The sequence below is a fragment of the Eleutherodactylus coqui genome, chromosome 3 (assembly GCF_035609145.1).
Source record: "Eleutherodactylus coqui strain aEleCoq1 chromosome 3, aEleCoq1.hap1, whole genome shotgun sequence".
NCBI classification, from domain to species: Eukaryota; Metazoa; Chordata; class Amphibia; order Anura; family Eleutherodactylidae; genus Eleutherodactylus; species Eleutherodactylus coqui.
The window spans coordinates 262,547,175-262,565,738 of record NC_089839.1 but is presented as its reverse complement, the minus strand read 5'-3'; the positions used below and the strand labels follow the sequence as shown (position 1 = coordinate 262,565,738).

The window sequence follows — 18,564 nt, the reverse complement described above, 5'->3', positions numbered from 1 at the left end:
TTGTAGACAGATAAATATCAATCACTTATAGCACCGTCCACTCGGCCGTTAAGCCTAGAGCTTTAAATGAACAGAATACCCATTATATAGAATCTTTTCCAATAAAGCTACTATTTATATATCAGTCTGCTCAGCTCCTTCCGCTCTGCAGCATGCTCCCTGCAGTTTGGACACCATGCTCAGGCTGATAGGTTCCCTTTAATATGAAAAAGACTTTTGCTGACCCAATGGGACAAACTCCAATCCCATCCTACGCTTGACATAGAAGGCTTATGTATAGAGCTGTAATATAACCATGCATGTAAATGAACCCTTAAAAAGACTATTTTTCTTGCATTTCTTTGTCTCTCTACAGACAGATGTGCGTACCAATCAGTCATAGCATTAAAACCAATGACAGATGAGATGAATAACATTATCACATAACAATGGCTCCTGTCAGGTGATGGGATATAGTAGGCAGCAAGGGAACAATCAGTTTTGAAGTTGTTGCACTGGAGGCTGGAAAATGGGCAGCATTATTGATCTGAGTGACTTTCAAAAGGGACATTTGATTGCTAAATTACTAAGTCAGAGCATCTCCAAAATAGCAGGCCTTCAAAGCAACTGTATGCTTTCTGCAACTCAATGCACCCTATAACACTGAAAAATTGTCAAGAACGGCTTGAGAACCATAACAAGGTGTTGTTGAAGGCTAGGATGTACAGTGATACCTTGGGTTAAGAGTGCTTTAGCTTATAAGTTTTTTGACTTGAGAGCAGGGTTTCTAACCAAATTTTTTCTCTGATTTAAGAGTAAAAACTTGGGTTGAGAGCCTTGCTCTCAATGGGGCCGCTGCTGCTGCGGGTGGCCCAATGAAAGCAATGGCCTGCTGGCAACACCTGCAGTGATTTTCAGGGACGGGCTTTAAATATAAACCCTTCCCTGAAAATCTTTCCTAGCTGTAGTAAAAAATATATACTCACCTGTCCGCTGCTGCCGGGGCTCAGACGTGTGTAGCCGCCGCTTGTTCTCCCTGCATTTTTAATCCATGCCTGCTGAAAAGCTTCAGAGCAGTGCAGGGAGAACAAGCGGCGACTAGACATGCCTGAGCCCCGGCAGACAGGTGAGTATATATTTTTTTAAATCTTTTTTTACTACAGCTAGGGATGATTTTCAGGGAAGGGCTTAAATTTAAAGCACTTCCCCGAAAACCACTGCGGGGGTGACGGCGTCCTATTGCATTCTATGGGGCAACTCCATCCCCATTAAAATCAGTAGGAGAGCTTCGCGATCCGGAATGGATTAATGGCTTTTCAATGGGGAAAATTTATTTGACTTACGAGTTTTTTGGGTTAAGGAACTAACTAGGCTCTTATCCCAAGGCACCACTGTAACTGGAGATCTATGGACCCCAGGAGGTTTTCTTGGAACTGTCTCACTAACAGATTGTTGCTCGAGTGCAGAAGCCTTGGTGGCATGGCTAGGGTCTATAAGGTTTTATGGCTCCCCAGAAAAAATATAATACAAATATAGATCTAAGCAATTTTTATACATGATATATGCCTAAATAATCCTGTCATATAGTTAAAAAATAACACAGTTATACATTGAACAAATATTAGCATCCCAATGTTACTGAACAAAAACCCAGTAGACCAAGGCTAATACTACAAGTAATAATACTATACAAGGGACAAACAATTCTGCCTCATAGTGTTTGAATATTACCAGCTTACTGTTACTGAAGAAAAACCCCACTGTATTAGGACTAATATTGTTGTTGTTAGCCGTTTAGACCCTAAAGGCGAGCTCCCTCCATGTTTTTCGATATTGCACTGTTTCTTTCAGTTGTGTGATATCTGTGCCAGTATTTAACAGTATCAGTCATCGTGTCCTTTGGCGTCCGGGTCTTCTTTTGTTGCTGATCTGTCCAAGCATTATAGATTTTTCTAGCGAGTCTGTTCGCATTACATGGCCAAAATCCATGAGTCTGAGTCTAGCTATCTTCCCATCCAGTGATATATCAGGTCTTATACGATTTAGGACTTCTCTGTTTGTTGCTCTTGCCGTCCACGGCATACGCAACAGCTTTCACCAGCACCACAGCTCAAACCCATCAATCCTCCTGCTATCATCTTTTTTTAACAGTCCAGCTTTCACCTCCATACATGAATGTGATAAGGTCTAATATTACCACCATAGAATGAGTATATAATGATAGATACCAGTTCTACCCAGGCACTTCGTAGACTGTATAATTGAATGCTATACAGTTACATCCAATGGCTCACAGGTGACATCTTTTCTCATTGGAGTCATCACTTCCCTTTTCCTCTCCATCTAGCGCAGACCACCATGAAGACTCCTTCCATCCACAACTTAATCTGTACAGAATCTGCCAGACATCTTGGACTTCACATTTTTTCAGCACTCTCTGCACTGTTTCAAAGCTTCTATAAAAACTTTCTATTCATAGTACCCCAGACAATAAAAATGATCCCCTTGGTGCCCTGCACAATAAACGTAACCCCTTTTTGTGTCCGATGCAGTAATAGTGCCCCTCAAAGAGGAATAGTACCCATTTTAGGCCCCACAAAGTAATACTACTCCTCTTAGTGCCTCACACAATTATAATGTCCCCATAAAGTAATAATGCATTCTTTTGTGCTCCCTTCACTATTATGCCTCCCTTTGCACCCACAGAGTGTAATAATATCCTCTTTGAGCCTCCACGCAATAATGTTGTGCCCCGCATGCAGCATATAATGCAGTCAGTCTGTTACATGTCTAATTAGCATACTTTGCTATTGCAACCATAAGCTCGCGCAGGTCACCATGCAGTAGCCTAGTTGGCTCAGAAAACCAGCATACTTTATACTAAACAGGCACTACACTTGCATGCATAGCACTGTTCCTGTGTGCCTGCAAGTCAGCAAATACGTTGCTGCACTGATGGTGATGTGACATGGGTCCCCACACAATGGCAAAGACAAGAGAGCTGTCTGAGCAGACCAAAAAAGCTATTATCACCAAGTACAAGCAGTCGAATATGTACAAGATTATCTACAAAGACCTTGGTATCCCAGCTTCAACAGTTTGCTACTCATGTAACAGTCCAAGAACCTTCCAGGATGTGGTGGAAAGATGAACATTGATGATGAGAGAACCCAATGAAAGTTGGTTTGAAATGGGGCAAAGAAACCATGTATAGTACCCAAGGAAGTTCAGGTTGATCTGGAGAGTGCTAGAGTGATGGCTTCAACCCGTACCAGATGCCACACACTGAATAAAACAGGACTCTATGGGCTGAGGCCAAGGAGGACCCCACTGCTTAAAGAAAGGTATCAAAGAATGCAACTGAACTTTGCCAGAACTTACATAGATAAAAATACCAACATAATAGACGAAATTTCTGACATCGCTCTTAGTACAATTTTCCTCGACACCTCTGTGCACCATCAGAGAAATTTTGCCAGGTCCGACCTGCCGTACATTTCTGATAAATTTTAATGCCAGTTTCTAGTGTAAATTATATATAAATCTGTTGGTTTGGGTGACCACACCCCATCCCAACAAGCCAATGTTTGAAAAATTGACGATGCCAATGCAGAACGGAAAAAAGTTGCACATTTTTGTGCAAATACCAGCTTGCACAAAAATTTGCAACTTCTTTATGCCAGTGGCCAAATTTGAGGGGCATTTTTATCACAGTGGCTCAGTGGTTAGCCCTATTGCCTTGCAGCGCTGGCATCCTGGGTTCAAGTCTGACCAGGAACAACATCTGCATGGAGTTTGTATGGTGTCTCTATGTTTTGTGGGTTTCTTCTGGGTACTCTGGTTTCCTCCCATACTCCAAAAACATAATAGCTGTATTTAAATTGTGAGCCCCGTGGGGACAAAACCATATATATTAGGCGATCTACAGGGCTGCAGATTATGTATGCAATGTATAAATGACTAAAATAAATAAGCAAATGAATAGATTTCTGTCATCCCAAAATGGGGTCATTTTGAAGTTATCGTAAACCCCTGTCATGAAGGTTCGGTAAAACAGCAGACTTTGAACATAAAATAGAAGCACTATGAAATCAGACGGTGATTGACATGATGACAAGCTTTTAACTGTGCTGCAAATACGTCTTTTTTTCCCTCCTACAGACTGAACAGCTGAAACAGGGGAGGCAGGCAGCCAAACCTCCTATCAATTAATTCCTCATATTCCACCCACTCCCACACATTAACCCGCAGTGCTCCATGGCTGAAGCTAAAAGACTGCTGATCAAATATATTACCTACTATATATGTTCTTATCTCAGTTCCGATGTACAAGTTGTGTCCATAGAAGCTGCTGTTGGACAACACTGTTAGGCCTTGTCTGTTCAATCCCATCTCATCACTAATATACACATCATATACAGATGTACCAGTCGTTTACATGGCTGGATTATTGGGAGAACTCGCTTTACACTATTGGAGCATTTTATAGTTAAGTTATAATGCAGTAAATGTCAAGTTAACATTTTCTATATCTATACATTAGAATTTGAATGCTATGGTTGTTGTTGGCCGTTTAGTCGTTCATGACCCTCGGTGACCCTGAAGGTGAGCTCCCTCCATGTTTTTTGGTTTTGCACTGCTTCTTTCAGTTGTGTGATATCCATACCAGTATCAGCTCTGATAGTATCAGCCATCATGTTCTTTGGCGGCCCGGTCTTCTTTTGCCGCTGATCTGTCCAAGCATTATAGATTTTTCTAGTGACTCTGCTCACATTATATGGCCAAAATATGTGAGCCGGAGCCCGGCCATCTTGTCCTCCATGAGCCTGAGCCTGGTCATCTTCCCCTCCAGTGATATATCGGATCTTATACAATTCCGGACTTCTCTGTTACTCTCGCAGTCCAGGCTATATGCAGCTTTCGCCAGCACCACAGCTCCAACCCATCAATCCTACTTCTATCAGCTTTTTTCGCAGTCTAGTTTTTATATCCATACATGGCTATGGGGAGAACGGTGGGTTGTACTATCCTGCATTTAGTTGCAATGCTGATATGCCTATTTTTCCAGATTTTATCCATGTTTATCATTGTGCTTCGCCCCAATGCTATGCTATGTTTTACCTCTGGCATAGATTCTCCAGCCTGGTTAATTTTTGAGCCAAGAGAGATGAGGTTTTGCACGCATTCTACGGCCTCGTTGTCGATTTTTTTATTTGAATTTGGCCCTTTTTTGCAGTTGTCATAATTTTAATCTTCTTAAAATTCAAGTAGAGGCCCATTTTTTCACTTTCAGTTTTAATCTTAAAAATCAGCTTCTTCAGACCTGCTTCTGTTTCTGCATAAGGGAACCTACCCACTTATGCCTTTTTAACCACTGCAATATTGCTGCGTTTTTTAACAGGATTGTCAATGGGACTTTCTAATGTTAAAAATGCATTGCAAGTTTGTGCTTTGGGATTTTTGTGTGATGCGTTTTTAACATTACAAAGTCCCATTGACAATCGCGTTAAAAAAGTGATCCTCACGATCACTTCTGCATATAGGTTAAGCAAGAATGGTGAGAGCATGCAACCCTGTCGGACACCTTTGACGATCCCAAACCAATCTGTGTTCCCATACTGTGTTCTCACAGTGGCTTCTTCATTGAATAACAGCTGAGTCTTGCCTGTGATTGATCACAGCAATCAGACAATCACAGGCAGCACCTGGCCATTCATTGAATTCAATGAATGGCTGAAAGCTGCTTGTGATTGGCTGAGCGCTCAGCCAATCTGATACAGCCCTTTCAGTTGGTGGGGACTTTAAATCCCCGCCTGCTGAAGAGATTTAGAGCAGTGGAGGGAGGAGACACACTCCCTTTAAAAAAAACTAAAGGATTGTTGTACTCCTCTAATAGTCTGCCCATGCTATTCTGTGATAGGTATTACATTTTGTAAATGGTGATACTATTAAATGTTTAGAATATTTATAATAAAAGCAAAATAAATAGCATCTCCAAAATACAATAATAATTGGAAGAGTAAATTTGTAAATAGGTTTGTGAAGCTGAAAAATGCCTTAAAGGAAAGACCACACATTAATCTAAAACTGTATACAATTATCTGTTATTTACTGTAGTTAGGAAGCAATTAGTGCATCCCAAGAGATATCCTACACAGTGACAATGTTCTCATTTCCATATAGCAAAGTACAAACTGTATTTCAGTGAGGACAGTGAGTCAATAGTGGGGTTCTGCATAGTGGATGCAGTATGACTACTGTATCGTATATGAATAACCAGCTAGATATGAGTAGATGTGTTTGCCTGATTCAAAACTCAAAGACTGTACATTTTGCAAACATTTGCAAATCCTAAACCCATTGTTTCCCATCTAGGGTCCCCTGAATCCAGTATGGGGCTCAGATACCTTGGGCCAATACAAGAAAGGATTTTGATGGCCTACCCTCCATCTATGCAGGAAATGTAATTGCATTATAAACATTTCAAGAACAGAATGTGTCTTCAATATGGTCTAATAGGTTATTTGTGCTAGAGCATTCTTGTGTCAATGCCTCGGGCCACTGGAGGATCATCTGGTACTTCAATAAGTCTGTTCATCTGAGCTTGAAGGGGTTCTGTCATAAAAAAAAATTCTATACTTATGTTTTCCTCCGCAGGCAGTCTACTTACCTCATTCTCTCCTCGCTGATCTTCTCCTATCTCTTGCAGTCCCGGAGGGTTACCTCACCTCCAGCTGGCTAATTCTTCTTCTTCCGGTGACAAAGCGTCCATTCACAGGTAGCCTCCATCCTGCCAGCGATGTACGCTACGTCACTAGTTCACAGCCTAGCAGGGAGTGATGAGCTCTTGCAGAAACTGTGCATATGCGCTGTCTCAGCAATAGATCAGCATTCCTTCCTAGCCAATGAACACTACATCACAAGGACGTGATCTTTACTGACCTGCCGGAAGAAGCATGCAAGGAATACAGGCTTCATAACAAGGAGAAGAGGATACGGACAGCTTGCAATGAGCTGACCTGGGGGACTGGAGAAGATCAGCAAGGAGAAGGAGTCTGATGGGGGAGGAATAGGTGAGTATAGATTTTTTTTTTTTATGACAAACCTTTAATCCCCTGGTAAGGATTTCCATAGTAGACTGGATCAGCAAAAGCTGTTACTTTTACAGTATGGGATAGGAACAGGTAAAGGCACGTGCCATCCAGGATCCAGCCCCTTCATTGTTAATTTCCTTAAAGTGGGAGTGAAAATAAGGAATTCCTTGAGGACTGAACTAAATTTTCAGGGATTCACCCACAATAGGGTGATATTAAAATGCTCCATAAATGCACAATTATAACATATTTTTCTTTCTTACTTTACAGATGTACTTCAATGCGACTCTTACAGATTCCTCTAAACTGCTGAAGCCATTGCTTGTGTTCTCTTTTATAATTTGTGGGATTATATGTGGACTTACTCGAATCACTCAGTACAAGAATCATCCAATAGATGTTTACAGCGGCTTCCTCCTGGGTGGAGGAATAGCTATTTATCTGGTAAATATGCAATAAATAATCATCTGTACTGTATATATTTAATACAAATATGTAGAATTCTGGTTCACTTCCATTGGTGTTTAAGTCATAATTAGAGATGAGCGAGCCTACTCGGCCACGCCCCTTTTTCGCCCGAGCACCGCGATTTTCGAGTACTTCCGTACTCGGGCGAAAAGATTCGGGGGGCGCCGTGGGTGAGTGGGGGGTTGCAGTGGGGAGTGGGGGGGAGAGGGAGAGAGGGCTCCCCCCTGTTCCCCGCTGCTACCCCCCGCGCCGCCACGCCTCCCCTCGCCCCCCGGCACCCCCCGAATCTTTTCACCCGAGTACTGAAGTACTCGAAAATCGCGGTGCTCGATCGAGTAAATACTCGAAATGAGTAGATTCGCTCATCTCTAGTCATAATGATATAATGAGTTATAGTAGTACTTGTGGTTGTATTAAAAATAAAACTTATTTTTATTTTAAAAGATTAGGGTTTCAAATGGTGAAACGGGCACAGTTACACAACCCAGTGTAAATAATTCATTATTGTAGATATACAGCTTTTGGCCTTGTTCAGAAAAGCTTTTTTTTGCGCACAAATAGGTTTTCTATTGAAGCGTTCGCATAAATGATTTTTAGATGCGCAAAATAATCGCACCTGCAAAAGATAGAACATGTGTGGCTGCAATAAATGCATCTAAGGGTGCCTACTAAAGATGAGCGAGCATGCTCGTTTAAGCCTGATGCTCTCAGATCTCTCTCTCTCCCCCCCCCCCACCCTCTCGCATGGCGCTCGGTCGAGCAATCAGTTACTCGAATGTATCAATCCTCGATCGAGCATCAGGCTTAAATGAGCATGCTCGCTCATCTCTAGTGCCACTGCCTACCAACTAGCGTTTTTTTTCCGCTGTGAATTCGCTGCATTTTTTTTTTCAGTCGTCAATGGAATTTTCTAATGTTAAAAACGCAATGCACCAAAAACGCAAGTTGCTGTTTTTGGTGCGTTGCGTTTTTAACATTAGAAAGTCCCATTGACGATTAGAAAAAAAATGCAGTGAATTTGCAGCGGAAAAAAAACACTAGTGGGTAAGCACCCTAAGGTGGGTGTTGAGAGAAAAGAACCTGACCTATCTTTGGTGCATGTTGCACAGGAATTCCCATTGACGCCTATGGGAGCTGAATTAACCCTTTGCAATCCAATTTTGGATTCAGGTTTTCCTAGGGGGCTTTCTCCTTCTGCAATTATACAATGCCGCCATCTGCTGGCTACAGCCAGTACTGCAATATGTGACATGCTGGAGAGGCCCCCGACAACAGAGCGGCCAGTAATCTACAGTAATAGCACCCTGTCGGACGTCTTCCGACATCGGAGCTGTATAGCCTTCAATTAGAATGTCTTTAGGTGTCAGACAGTGAATTGGAAAGGGTTAACACACAGCCTGCACCACGGATCATATGAACGAGCAAATAATGCGCGAATGTAGATCACGCCTTCTGCTTCGTTCACATGATTTTTCTACACGCGAGCCGCGATCTTTTTGCTCGGCTATTTGTGCGCAGAAAAAATACTCGTCTGAACGAGGCCCTTTGCTTGTTTCTACATCTAGATTAAACAAACTCATTCTTTACCCTCTTCATGCGACAGCCCTTTTGTTCCCCTTTTCAAAAATCATTGATTTTTTTTTTTTTGGCAACGTACAGACTTGATTTTTGCAGGACATGTATTTTAAAATGGTATCATTAAACTTGCAGTACCATATAATTTAACGGAAAACATTAAAAAAAAATGTAATTTTGGCAGTTTTTTTTCCTTTTTTTGCATGCAGTGCTTTCATAGCATTCACAGTGTGGTATAAGTGACATGATATCTTTATTCTGTGGGTCAGTATAACTTTGGCAATATCACATTTATAGAGTTTTTTTGTGTTGTACAACTAAGGCTGCGATATTCCGCCACAGGGGAGCAGTTGGGGAGAACCGACAGGTCTCTGCGATGAGCCTATCTGACAGATAGGCTCACCGCGGAGAATCACGGCAAATCGCAGCATGCCACGATTTGAATCCAGCGAGCAGAGAATCGTTATGGTTCTCTGCTCGTGGACGTCGGAGTGCGCTTTCAATAGATAGCCTATGAAAAGCGTTCACTGCGTTACCCGCGGCTGGATTATCGCCGCACATAACGCAGTGACAGGAGGCCTAAAAGAATGAATTACCTTTTAAAAAATTGCTTTCTGTCACCATATTACCATAACTTTTTTATTTTTCTGCTGATGCAGCGGTGTGAGGCTCATTTTTTGCAGGTCAACCTGTAGTTTTTATTGGGATACATATGACTTTTTAGTCACTTTTTATTCAAGCTTTTCTAGGAGATGGGTGTGGTCATTACAGGACACTTCTGGAATTGCATCTTCTTTCAGCTGATGACATTCTCTGTGTGGAATAAATCAGATTTTTTAATAAACTGGACTTTTACGAATGAGGCGATACCATTTTTTTCTATGTGATGATTGGTAAAAGCCTATTTTAACTTTTAATATTTTTTTAAAATTCTGATCATTGAAAAAAAACTCTTATTAACATAATTTTTGCTGCTTTTTTAGTCCCCATAGGGGGAGAGAGAATGGAGATACAGCCTGCTTTGCACATGCTCACCCTTTTTGTTAGACAGGGACAGAACAATCGAATTTAAATAAGCCTACAGACTTTTTCTTGCACCAGTCTGTGACCACTTTGCCTCATCTTAGGAGGATTATTTTGGTGTCATTCTATTCCTTAGGTCCTCACCACCGCCGTAAAATCCTTAAATTTCAGTTGGGTATATTGAGTGACCTGGTGGGCCACGTCAAAGTTCCCATATTAAGCATAGCAGTGGGCACCATTATGGAGATTTAAGCGTTATGAAGATTCATAGTTTTGCGGCATCTCTCCCTCACCATCGATGAAGACCACCTGCTGTTCTCTGCATACAGGTCCGGGAGACTCATTTACATGCAAATGCAAGGTGTTAAGCTGCTAATGGACATTAGTGTATATATAAAAATAGAAAGATAGAGAGATAGAGATAGATATGAGATAGAGAGAAAGATATATATAGAGAGGAATAGACTCTCTATCTGCGCTGCTGTGCTTCAGGCAACAGCGCTGCTAGAGAACGTTGCTCAGACAGACAGAGAAAGACTGATAGACAGACCGACAGAGACAGACAGAGAGAGATAGACCAACAGAGAGAGAGAGAGAAAGACCGAAAGAGAGAGAGAGGGAGAAACAGACAGATTGACAGACACAGAGAGACCTGTAGGCTTTGTTATATTAGATATCTGCTCCAAATACAAAGTAACACTCTGGATAATCACCTAACCAAGCAGATTTAGAAGTTCACAACAACCATTTTCCCAAACATTTTATGTTCGCGTACTGAACGTGGGTCAATCTAGTTATACAAAAGTGGAGGGAGAATTGAGCATGCTCACGCAGAGTGAAGAACTGCTGAGATCGTGTCCAGGAGCAACCAAAGATAATAAACAGAGAACGGGGATGGGATGTTTAGGGGTGAGAAGTCTGGATTGGTGCATTTACAATAACTTGGTGTATTTGCAGGGATTCATGATTTTAGATAGAACACAATGAGCAACAAATGTGATTTTAGGAATACAGAAGTATTGCAGTGCGTTGTACAATTGATCAAGCAACTGCATGTTCATGTCCCCTACTGTGACCAAAAAAAAAACAACAAAAAACGATTTAACTATAAAATTGTAAAAAGCCCCCAAACATTAAAAGTAAAACTCTTTTCCCATATATAATTAAAAAATATGAACAATAAAAAATAAAATATAAAAAATTCCAAACTATTAAAACATCATGTTATTTATCCCGCACAATGAACACCATAAAAAACAATGCTAGAATTGCTGTGTTTTTTATCACTTTGCCATCTGAATACATGGAAAAAAGTGATCAAAAAATTGTATATACTTTAAAATGGTACCAATAAAAACTACAACCCACCCCCCAAAAAAAACAAGGCTTCACGCATAAATGGAAAGGTAAAAAAGGTATGAGTCGCATCATAGGGTGACACAAAGCAATTTTTCAAAAACTTTTTTAGAAGTAGACAAATATGACAAAAGCTATTTTGTAATCAAACTGACGTGAAGTATAAAGTTAACCCCTTTACCTAGAAGTTTTTTTTTTAAGTTTCTTCATGCATTATAAAGTACATAAAAGTGTAATTCATTGTTCAGAAGACATCCCCTCATAAGGCTATGTTTATGAAATAAAATGTATGGCTCTTGGAAAGCGAAGATGAAAAAAAGAAAATGAAAAATACAAAAAATGATAAATGGCTGCAGCTGGAATAAACTAATTTTAGTTTGATTTGTTTAGACATCTTGTTTTATGGTAGTTCCGATTGCTTGATAGACTTAAAGATCGTCTGTCAGCTGTCCTAATAGGGCTGATTTAGTAAATACTTGAATTTCTCATAAAATAAAACTTCTGGAAGTTCTTTTGTTGATGCTGTGCATTATAGCGTTTCTCTGTTGTTCCTTCTGGAAATATGTATGCAAATTAACAACTGGACATTACCACTACCCTTGTCGATCTCTCTCTCTGCCCCCCGCTCCCCCCTACTCACTCCCACAACTCACCGCTCACCCTCGCCGGACCCCGAATCTTTTCGGACGAGCAAGCATGTACTCGAAAATGGCGATACTCGCTCGAGTAATTTGCCTTAACGAGTACGCTCGCTCATCTCTAGTCCTAGCCTTTCAAGAGCCAAAACCTTTTTTTATTTTTTCATTGACATAGCTGTATGAGGGCTTGTTTTCTATGTGACGAGTTGTATTTTGTAATGTTACCATTTAATACACCATATAATGTACGTAGAAATTTTAAACATTTTTAAGTGGGAAGAAAAGCAAAAAAATGCAATCACAACATTTTTTTAAGTCTTTAATTTTTACAGCGTTCATAGTGCAGTAAAAATGACGTATGGACTTTGTTCTATGGGTCAGTACAATTATGGTGATACCACATTCATGTAATATTATTATATAATGGGAGCCAGGATTAGACTGGGGAAAGGGTTTTTTTAACTTTAGGTTTTTTTAACCGTAAAAAAAATGTTTTTATCTTTTTTTTTACACTTTTATTTAGTGTCCAAAAGGATCAGGAACTTGCCATCACTTGATTGGTAGTACTATATACTGCAATACTTCAGTATATAGCAATTTTTGATGTTTCCTTTTAAGCCCTGCCTCGGGCAGGGCTTAATAGGCATCTATGTGTGGCAGCCTTGGAAGTTTTCAGCAGGCTCCGCAGAATAGTGAGGGAAAACCTGGCACGCTGAAGGAGCATCAGTGCAGAATGATGTCCAATACATTATTGGGACCTTCTTCTGGCCATTAATACAACCTTATTACTGGTTTCTTTTATTCTGTTCTAGTCGGTCCTTCTGCACTACGGGGTGCTGTTTTGTTTGATATTTTTCAGGAGGCTCCGGGCTGCCTGGCCTATCGGCACCCTCTGATCATGCTGTGCTCAGCGGTCCTGAAGTGGTTAAAGAATATTTTCACCTTTGAACACCATTTTACAGCTTATATATAGAATCTATTGGCTGAACATGTTGACTAACTTTATAAATACACTGCATCACTTATTTTACTGATACTAAGCTACAGCCTGCATTCTTAGTCCAGAGTTGCATTTACAGATCTGCTAATTGTCATTGCAAACAGTCGACAACAACTACTACAGGCAAGCCATGAGTACCAATATGTAAGGCTGTGTTTGGACAGGCGATGTGAGATGGACCCAAGATTATCGGGTGTAGTCCGCATCACACAGCACACCGACACTTTATCTGTGTGCTGTGCGATATGCCCGTCACCTCACATTACATTTCCTAGGATATGCATCGTTTTTTCAAAGTTGGATCATCAGTGTATGTGAAAAATTGCTCATATACGTGAACCCATTCAAAATAATAGGTTCTTTGCCCATGCCAGTTCCATCCATATTCCAATTGGACAAATCTTGCACGGAAATATTGTCTATGTGAATACATCCTAAAGAAGGTTGGGAAATCGACACAAAAATATCGATAGTCGATAGCTTCGACTATCGCTGAACTATCGATTATTGTAAAATATCGGTGGAAAACGATTGATATTTCGATATATCGACTTTTTTAAATGCTGTCTAAAAATAAAACAGGTCTGGGGTTAATAAAGCAACAATCAACAAAAAAATTATAGTTTTCTTTTAAAACTTTAAACTGATGAATTTATTATTAACTTCTACCGTAACTATTACTAGCATGAAAATAGATTAAAGTTACAAATGAAAATAAACAATGACAGATGAAACGTATAAATAAAATGAGGTCTATGAAAAGAGGTTGTTTATCATTGGCCCCAATAATCGTTATCTAATGAGACAAGAAATATTAATTAGTTCACATGCTCTCCCTTCACAATGCTCCTTTGAGCGGACATAATTTCACCAGCTTTTGAAAACATTCTTTCTGCAGTAACCGAAGTAGCAACTACAGAAAGATATTTTCTACCAAGTTGGTACAAATCGGAGTAGGGTTGACATATTTTCCTCCATATTTTAAAAGAAAGGTCTCCTAAACGACCTGGAGGTGGCATTTTTAAGAACAAAGACAGCTCTGGTGTTGTTTCATCTAAAGTTTTTTTTGAGGTTCCAGGTCTCCTCTACAACCTTCTGATGAGAGCTCCATAAAGAAAACTTAGCATCTCAAGTTGCCACTGAGGGACCAACAGTGTCCATGGCAACTTGTAAACAATGCAGGACCTGGTAAGCTGAACGCAGTGCCCCGAACGCAACTGTAATTGTGTTAGATGGGTCTCCTATCTTTTCTATGGGCACTGCATTCGCATTAGATGCTGAACACACGACATGTCACGTCTCCTTTTCCGGACGTGACCTTTGTGCATTTAGCGCAGCCCTCCATCTGCATGTGGAAATGCTCTCATTTAGAAAGCATTACCCACAGCGATGGCACTAGACACAAGTGCTCAGAGCCTGCGTCTAACGTGATGAACAAACGCATGTGGAACAGGGGCCGAAGACCCCACTATTTCTGAGAGTCGTTTTGCCTGAAGCAAACCTTATTGGTGACAAAGAGTCACCTCAAACTTTCCAAAAGTTTCTAGAACTTGTTTATAAGTTCATTAGTGCCGCGAGCAAAACTACATCCTGTACAACACAAAGGAAAGGGCAGAATGTAAAGAAAGGACATCTGGTCACCGGACCGCAAGACACGTTTCATCTTTACAAAAATCGATATTATATCGCCTTAAACTATCGATGTTACCGATATATCGGACATAACAATATGGATGAAAAGTATCACCAAAGCATTAGTGATATATCGATATTTCGATATATCATTTTTCGATGTCCCAACCCTAATCCTAAAAGAGTGTTTCCCAAACATTGTTCCTTGGAATCTGGTTGCCTTACTCGAAACAAAGTAGGAAGGCTTGCCATTTTTAAATTAGAGATGTTCTGTCCTTCTCTTATTCCTCCTGACAATATATAAAAATATTGAAAACTGATATTACTATTCCCTTTTTCTGTAGAATGTATCTAGAATTGCTATTTTATGGAGAATGCAACTATTTACTGCAGCAGGCACATCAGGAGAGCTGACAGGTCATCTTTAAAAACAAAATGTTTTGGAACGATAACACAGAAAAACATATGGCTTGCATCGCCCATAATAATAGTAATTTACAAAGTATACTGCATAATGGAGCAGCCATCTATTTAAAGAAAGTTATTGTTAAGAACCCTTTATTTATCAGTGCTCATGTTATGCAATTGTAAGCAATAGCACGGTTATGTAAGGCTGCGTTAAGCCAATTTAAAGAAATTCTTCAACTTCTAATGTTTAACTCCATAGACAGACCTTTTATAAGTGAGAACTGTTCGAAATCTCAATGAAAGCCTTAATATATTTAACAAATGAACCCTCATTGAAATTAACTATAGGTCCTCTATAGTGCAGATCAGAAGGCTGGTTAGCTGGATAAGCCTTAGATATCTGTTGAGGGAAGTAATGTTATTATTTGTGGAGATGGCCAAGTTGATGTAGGGAGACCAAGTGCAAAGGATATGCAAATAAGATCTCATCTTGGTGTAACAAAGGAGACTCTCTAGTAGCATCTATTGAAAAGTAACTCTATAAGTCAATATCTCTTCAATAGGCCTTGCAACATGTTCAGGAATATATGCCAAGTCTAAGTCCTCCAAAATAAAAGTTAGCCAAGGGAAATAACCTTTCTCTTTGTGGAGACCGACAAGTTGACATAAGGGGTTTTATAGACTAGGCAAAAATGGTATGTAAATAAGCTTTCATCCTGGTGGAAGAAAGTAAGTTCTCTAATGCCACCACTAGAGAACTTGCTTTTTTTCACCAGGATGAAAGCTTATTTACATACCATGAAGTTAACTATATCATGTGTTATACTAACAGTTGTTTGTTGTTTTATGCATATTTACAGTTCAAGAATTTGTATTATTCTGTCTGCTTTTTCAATATTTTTTCCTTGTTTTATTAAGATTATAGCAGTATACTTATTGCTTTAATGTTTACTCTTCCAGGGTCTTTATGCTGTTGGAAACTTTCAGCCTAGTGAGGACAATATTCCACAAAAGCCTGCTCCTCCACTTAGGGAACCATTAAGGTCTTTAACAGACCTCAGTCAAGACACAAGCCGGATATTACCAGGGAAAAATGGCAGCAGTGATGGCATTTCTTCACATCCTTCTGAAATTATCTTAAATAGAAACAACCGTGATACAGGCTCTTTGACAAACATTAAAAGAGCAAGTACAGATGTAGAAGTTATAACCCCTCGAAGTCCCATGGGCAAGGAGAACATGGTCACTTTTAGCAATACCTTGCCCAGAGTGCATACCCCATCGGTGGAAGATCCAGCAAGGAGAAATGCAACTATTCATGCTTCGATGGACTCTGCCCGTTCTAAACAACTACTATCTCAATGGAAGACTAAAAACGAAAGTCGTAAACTATCTTTGCAGGTCATTGAAACTGAATCTGGACTCTCACCACAAAGAATAATAGAAATGAGATCAAGCTCTGAGCCTGTAAGGGTTGGTGTTAATGGAGACCATATAGGACCAGGAAATCCATATCTTAAATTACAACCTGGTAGTATACCAGGCTGCAATAATACAGGTATCCCTGGTGGACCAAGAGTTTCTATACAATCACGCCCTGGTTCCTCTCAACTAGTACATATTCCTGAAGAAACTCATGAAAATATCATAACTGCATCTCCCAAATGTAGTTCTGCTAGATCAAAGTGGCTTAAGGTAGCGGAGAAAAGTGTTGCTTGCCGTAGCAATAGTCAGCCAAGGATTATGCAAGTTATAGCCATGTCAAAACAGCAAGGAATGCTTCAAGGTAGCCCAAAAAGTTCAGAAGGGAGTACAGTCAGTTGTACTGGATCGATCAGGTACAAAGCTCTGACAGAACATGAACCAACAAATATTGTACGAATTGAAGCCCATCCTGAAAATAATAGGCCAATTATTCAAATGCCTTTAGAGGGTGAAGGGAGTGGATCATGGAAATGGAAAGCTCCTGAGAAAGGAACTTTGAGACAAGCTTATGAATTGAATGACCTCAACAGAGACTCTGAAAGTTGTGAGTCATTAAAAGACACTTTTGGTACTACTGAGAGAAAGAGAAGCAACATTGATAATGATCACCTTCTTCATGGAATAACCACAATTCGAGTGACACCAGTAGAAGGAAGTGAAATTGGCTCAGAGACTGTATCTATATCATCAAGTCGTGACTCTACTCTAAGAAGGAAAGGCAATATCATTTTAATCCCAGAGAGGAGTAACAGCCCGGAAAGCACTCGGAACATCTTCTACAAGGGAACATCACCAACACGCACATACAAAGAATGAGAAAAATGAGCAACATTTCCACTGATTTTTTTTCTAGAGTGTATTCTACTTTGATAAAGCTTGTGCTCTTATTAGTTTGGAGATAAAGCAGAAAATGATCTTACATGTGCCAAAATTACAAATGGTCAGACGGTCTGTGGGTAAAGAATACTGACATGAACAATACAATATTACAGACTTGTGCAAAATGGGACAAAGGAAAAGCACAATGCAAATAAATTAAACCAATGCGAAAGGAATAAAAGCATCATACAATCAGTTTCTTTTAAAAAATTTACTAAAAAAGCAAAGAGATATTGATAGACGAAGAAGAAAGGAACAAAGACACTTTATTTCATGAATGTGCCAATTCTGAAATTTTCTGGTCCTTAATCTCAGAAATTGTTTCAATTGCAAAAAAATAGCATTTTCTTTATTGTAAAATATTTACTTTTGCAGATTATGAACTAACAGGAGGAGGCGGTGCTTGTTACAAGTCTAGATAACATATCTGCACAAGCACATTATCATTATGTAGTTATTTTAACAGTTCTTCTGCTAGGACAGTAGTGACTGCCTTTGTATAGAATATGACATTCAGCTCTGTTATTGTGGAATAATCGCACTTGACTTACCAGAATTTTGTGCAGATCTGTCCTCACAGTTTACTTTGACAAAGTGTGGGTGTAATTCACTTACAATGGTATAATTGTTTTATTTTGTTAGCTAGTTCTTCTGTAACCTGCTTATTATTAAGAGTATACATCATACTAAAGAAAAAGGTGCTCAGCAGTGGAGGCATTCATATGTTCTGGATGTCTTGCCACTTTCCATGATTGTTCCTCTTTTCATAATCTCATAAAAACAGGGTTTAAGAAAAAATATGTCAAAGTAATCATCAAGGTGACCTTCAGAGGTCATTGGTTCCTAAGCATAAATGATGATATTATATAGAGAACACTGCCAGACCAAATTATAGAAGATGAAGAAAGTATATTTTCTAAGTATAAAAGTAAAGTTATAAAAGTTATAGTAATGTTGAAAATGGTAGCACATGTTTACAAAAATATGGAAGATAGGTAAAACTTATTAAAAAGAGGCTAGTGGTATA

General features: G+C 39.7%; 1 protein-coding gene across 1 annotated transcript in view; it reads left to right on the top strand.

Annotated features, from left to right (window-relative positions):
* Positions 1-17,836, top strand: part of PLPPR4 (phospholipid phosphatase related 4) — a 122,883-nt gene extending 105,047 nt beyond the window's left edge. Inside the window, exons 6-7 of the mRNA XM_066594746.1 lie at positions 7,344-7,517; positions 16,134-17,836. Of these exons, the coding sequence (XP_066450843.1) occupies positions 7,344-7,517; positions 16,134-17,474 (1,515 nt within the window). The 3' untranslated portion in view covers positions 17,475-17,836. The remainder of the gene's footprint in view (positions 1-7,343; positions 7,518-16,133) is intronic.
* Positions 17,837-18,564: the final 728 nt, after the last annotated feature.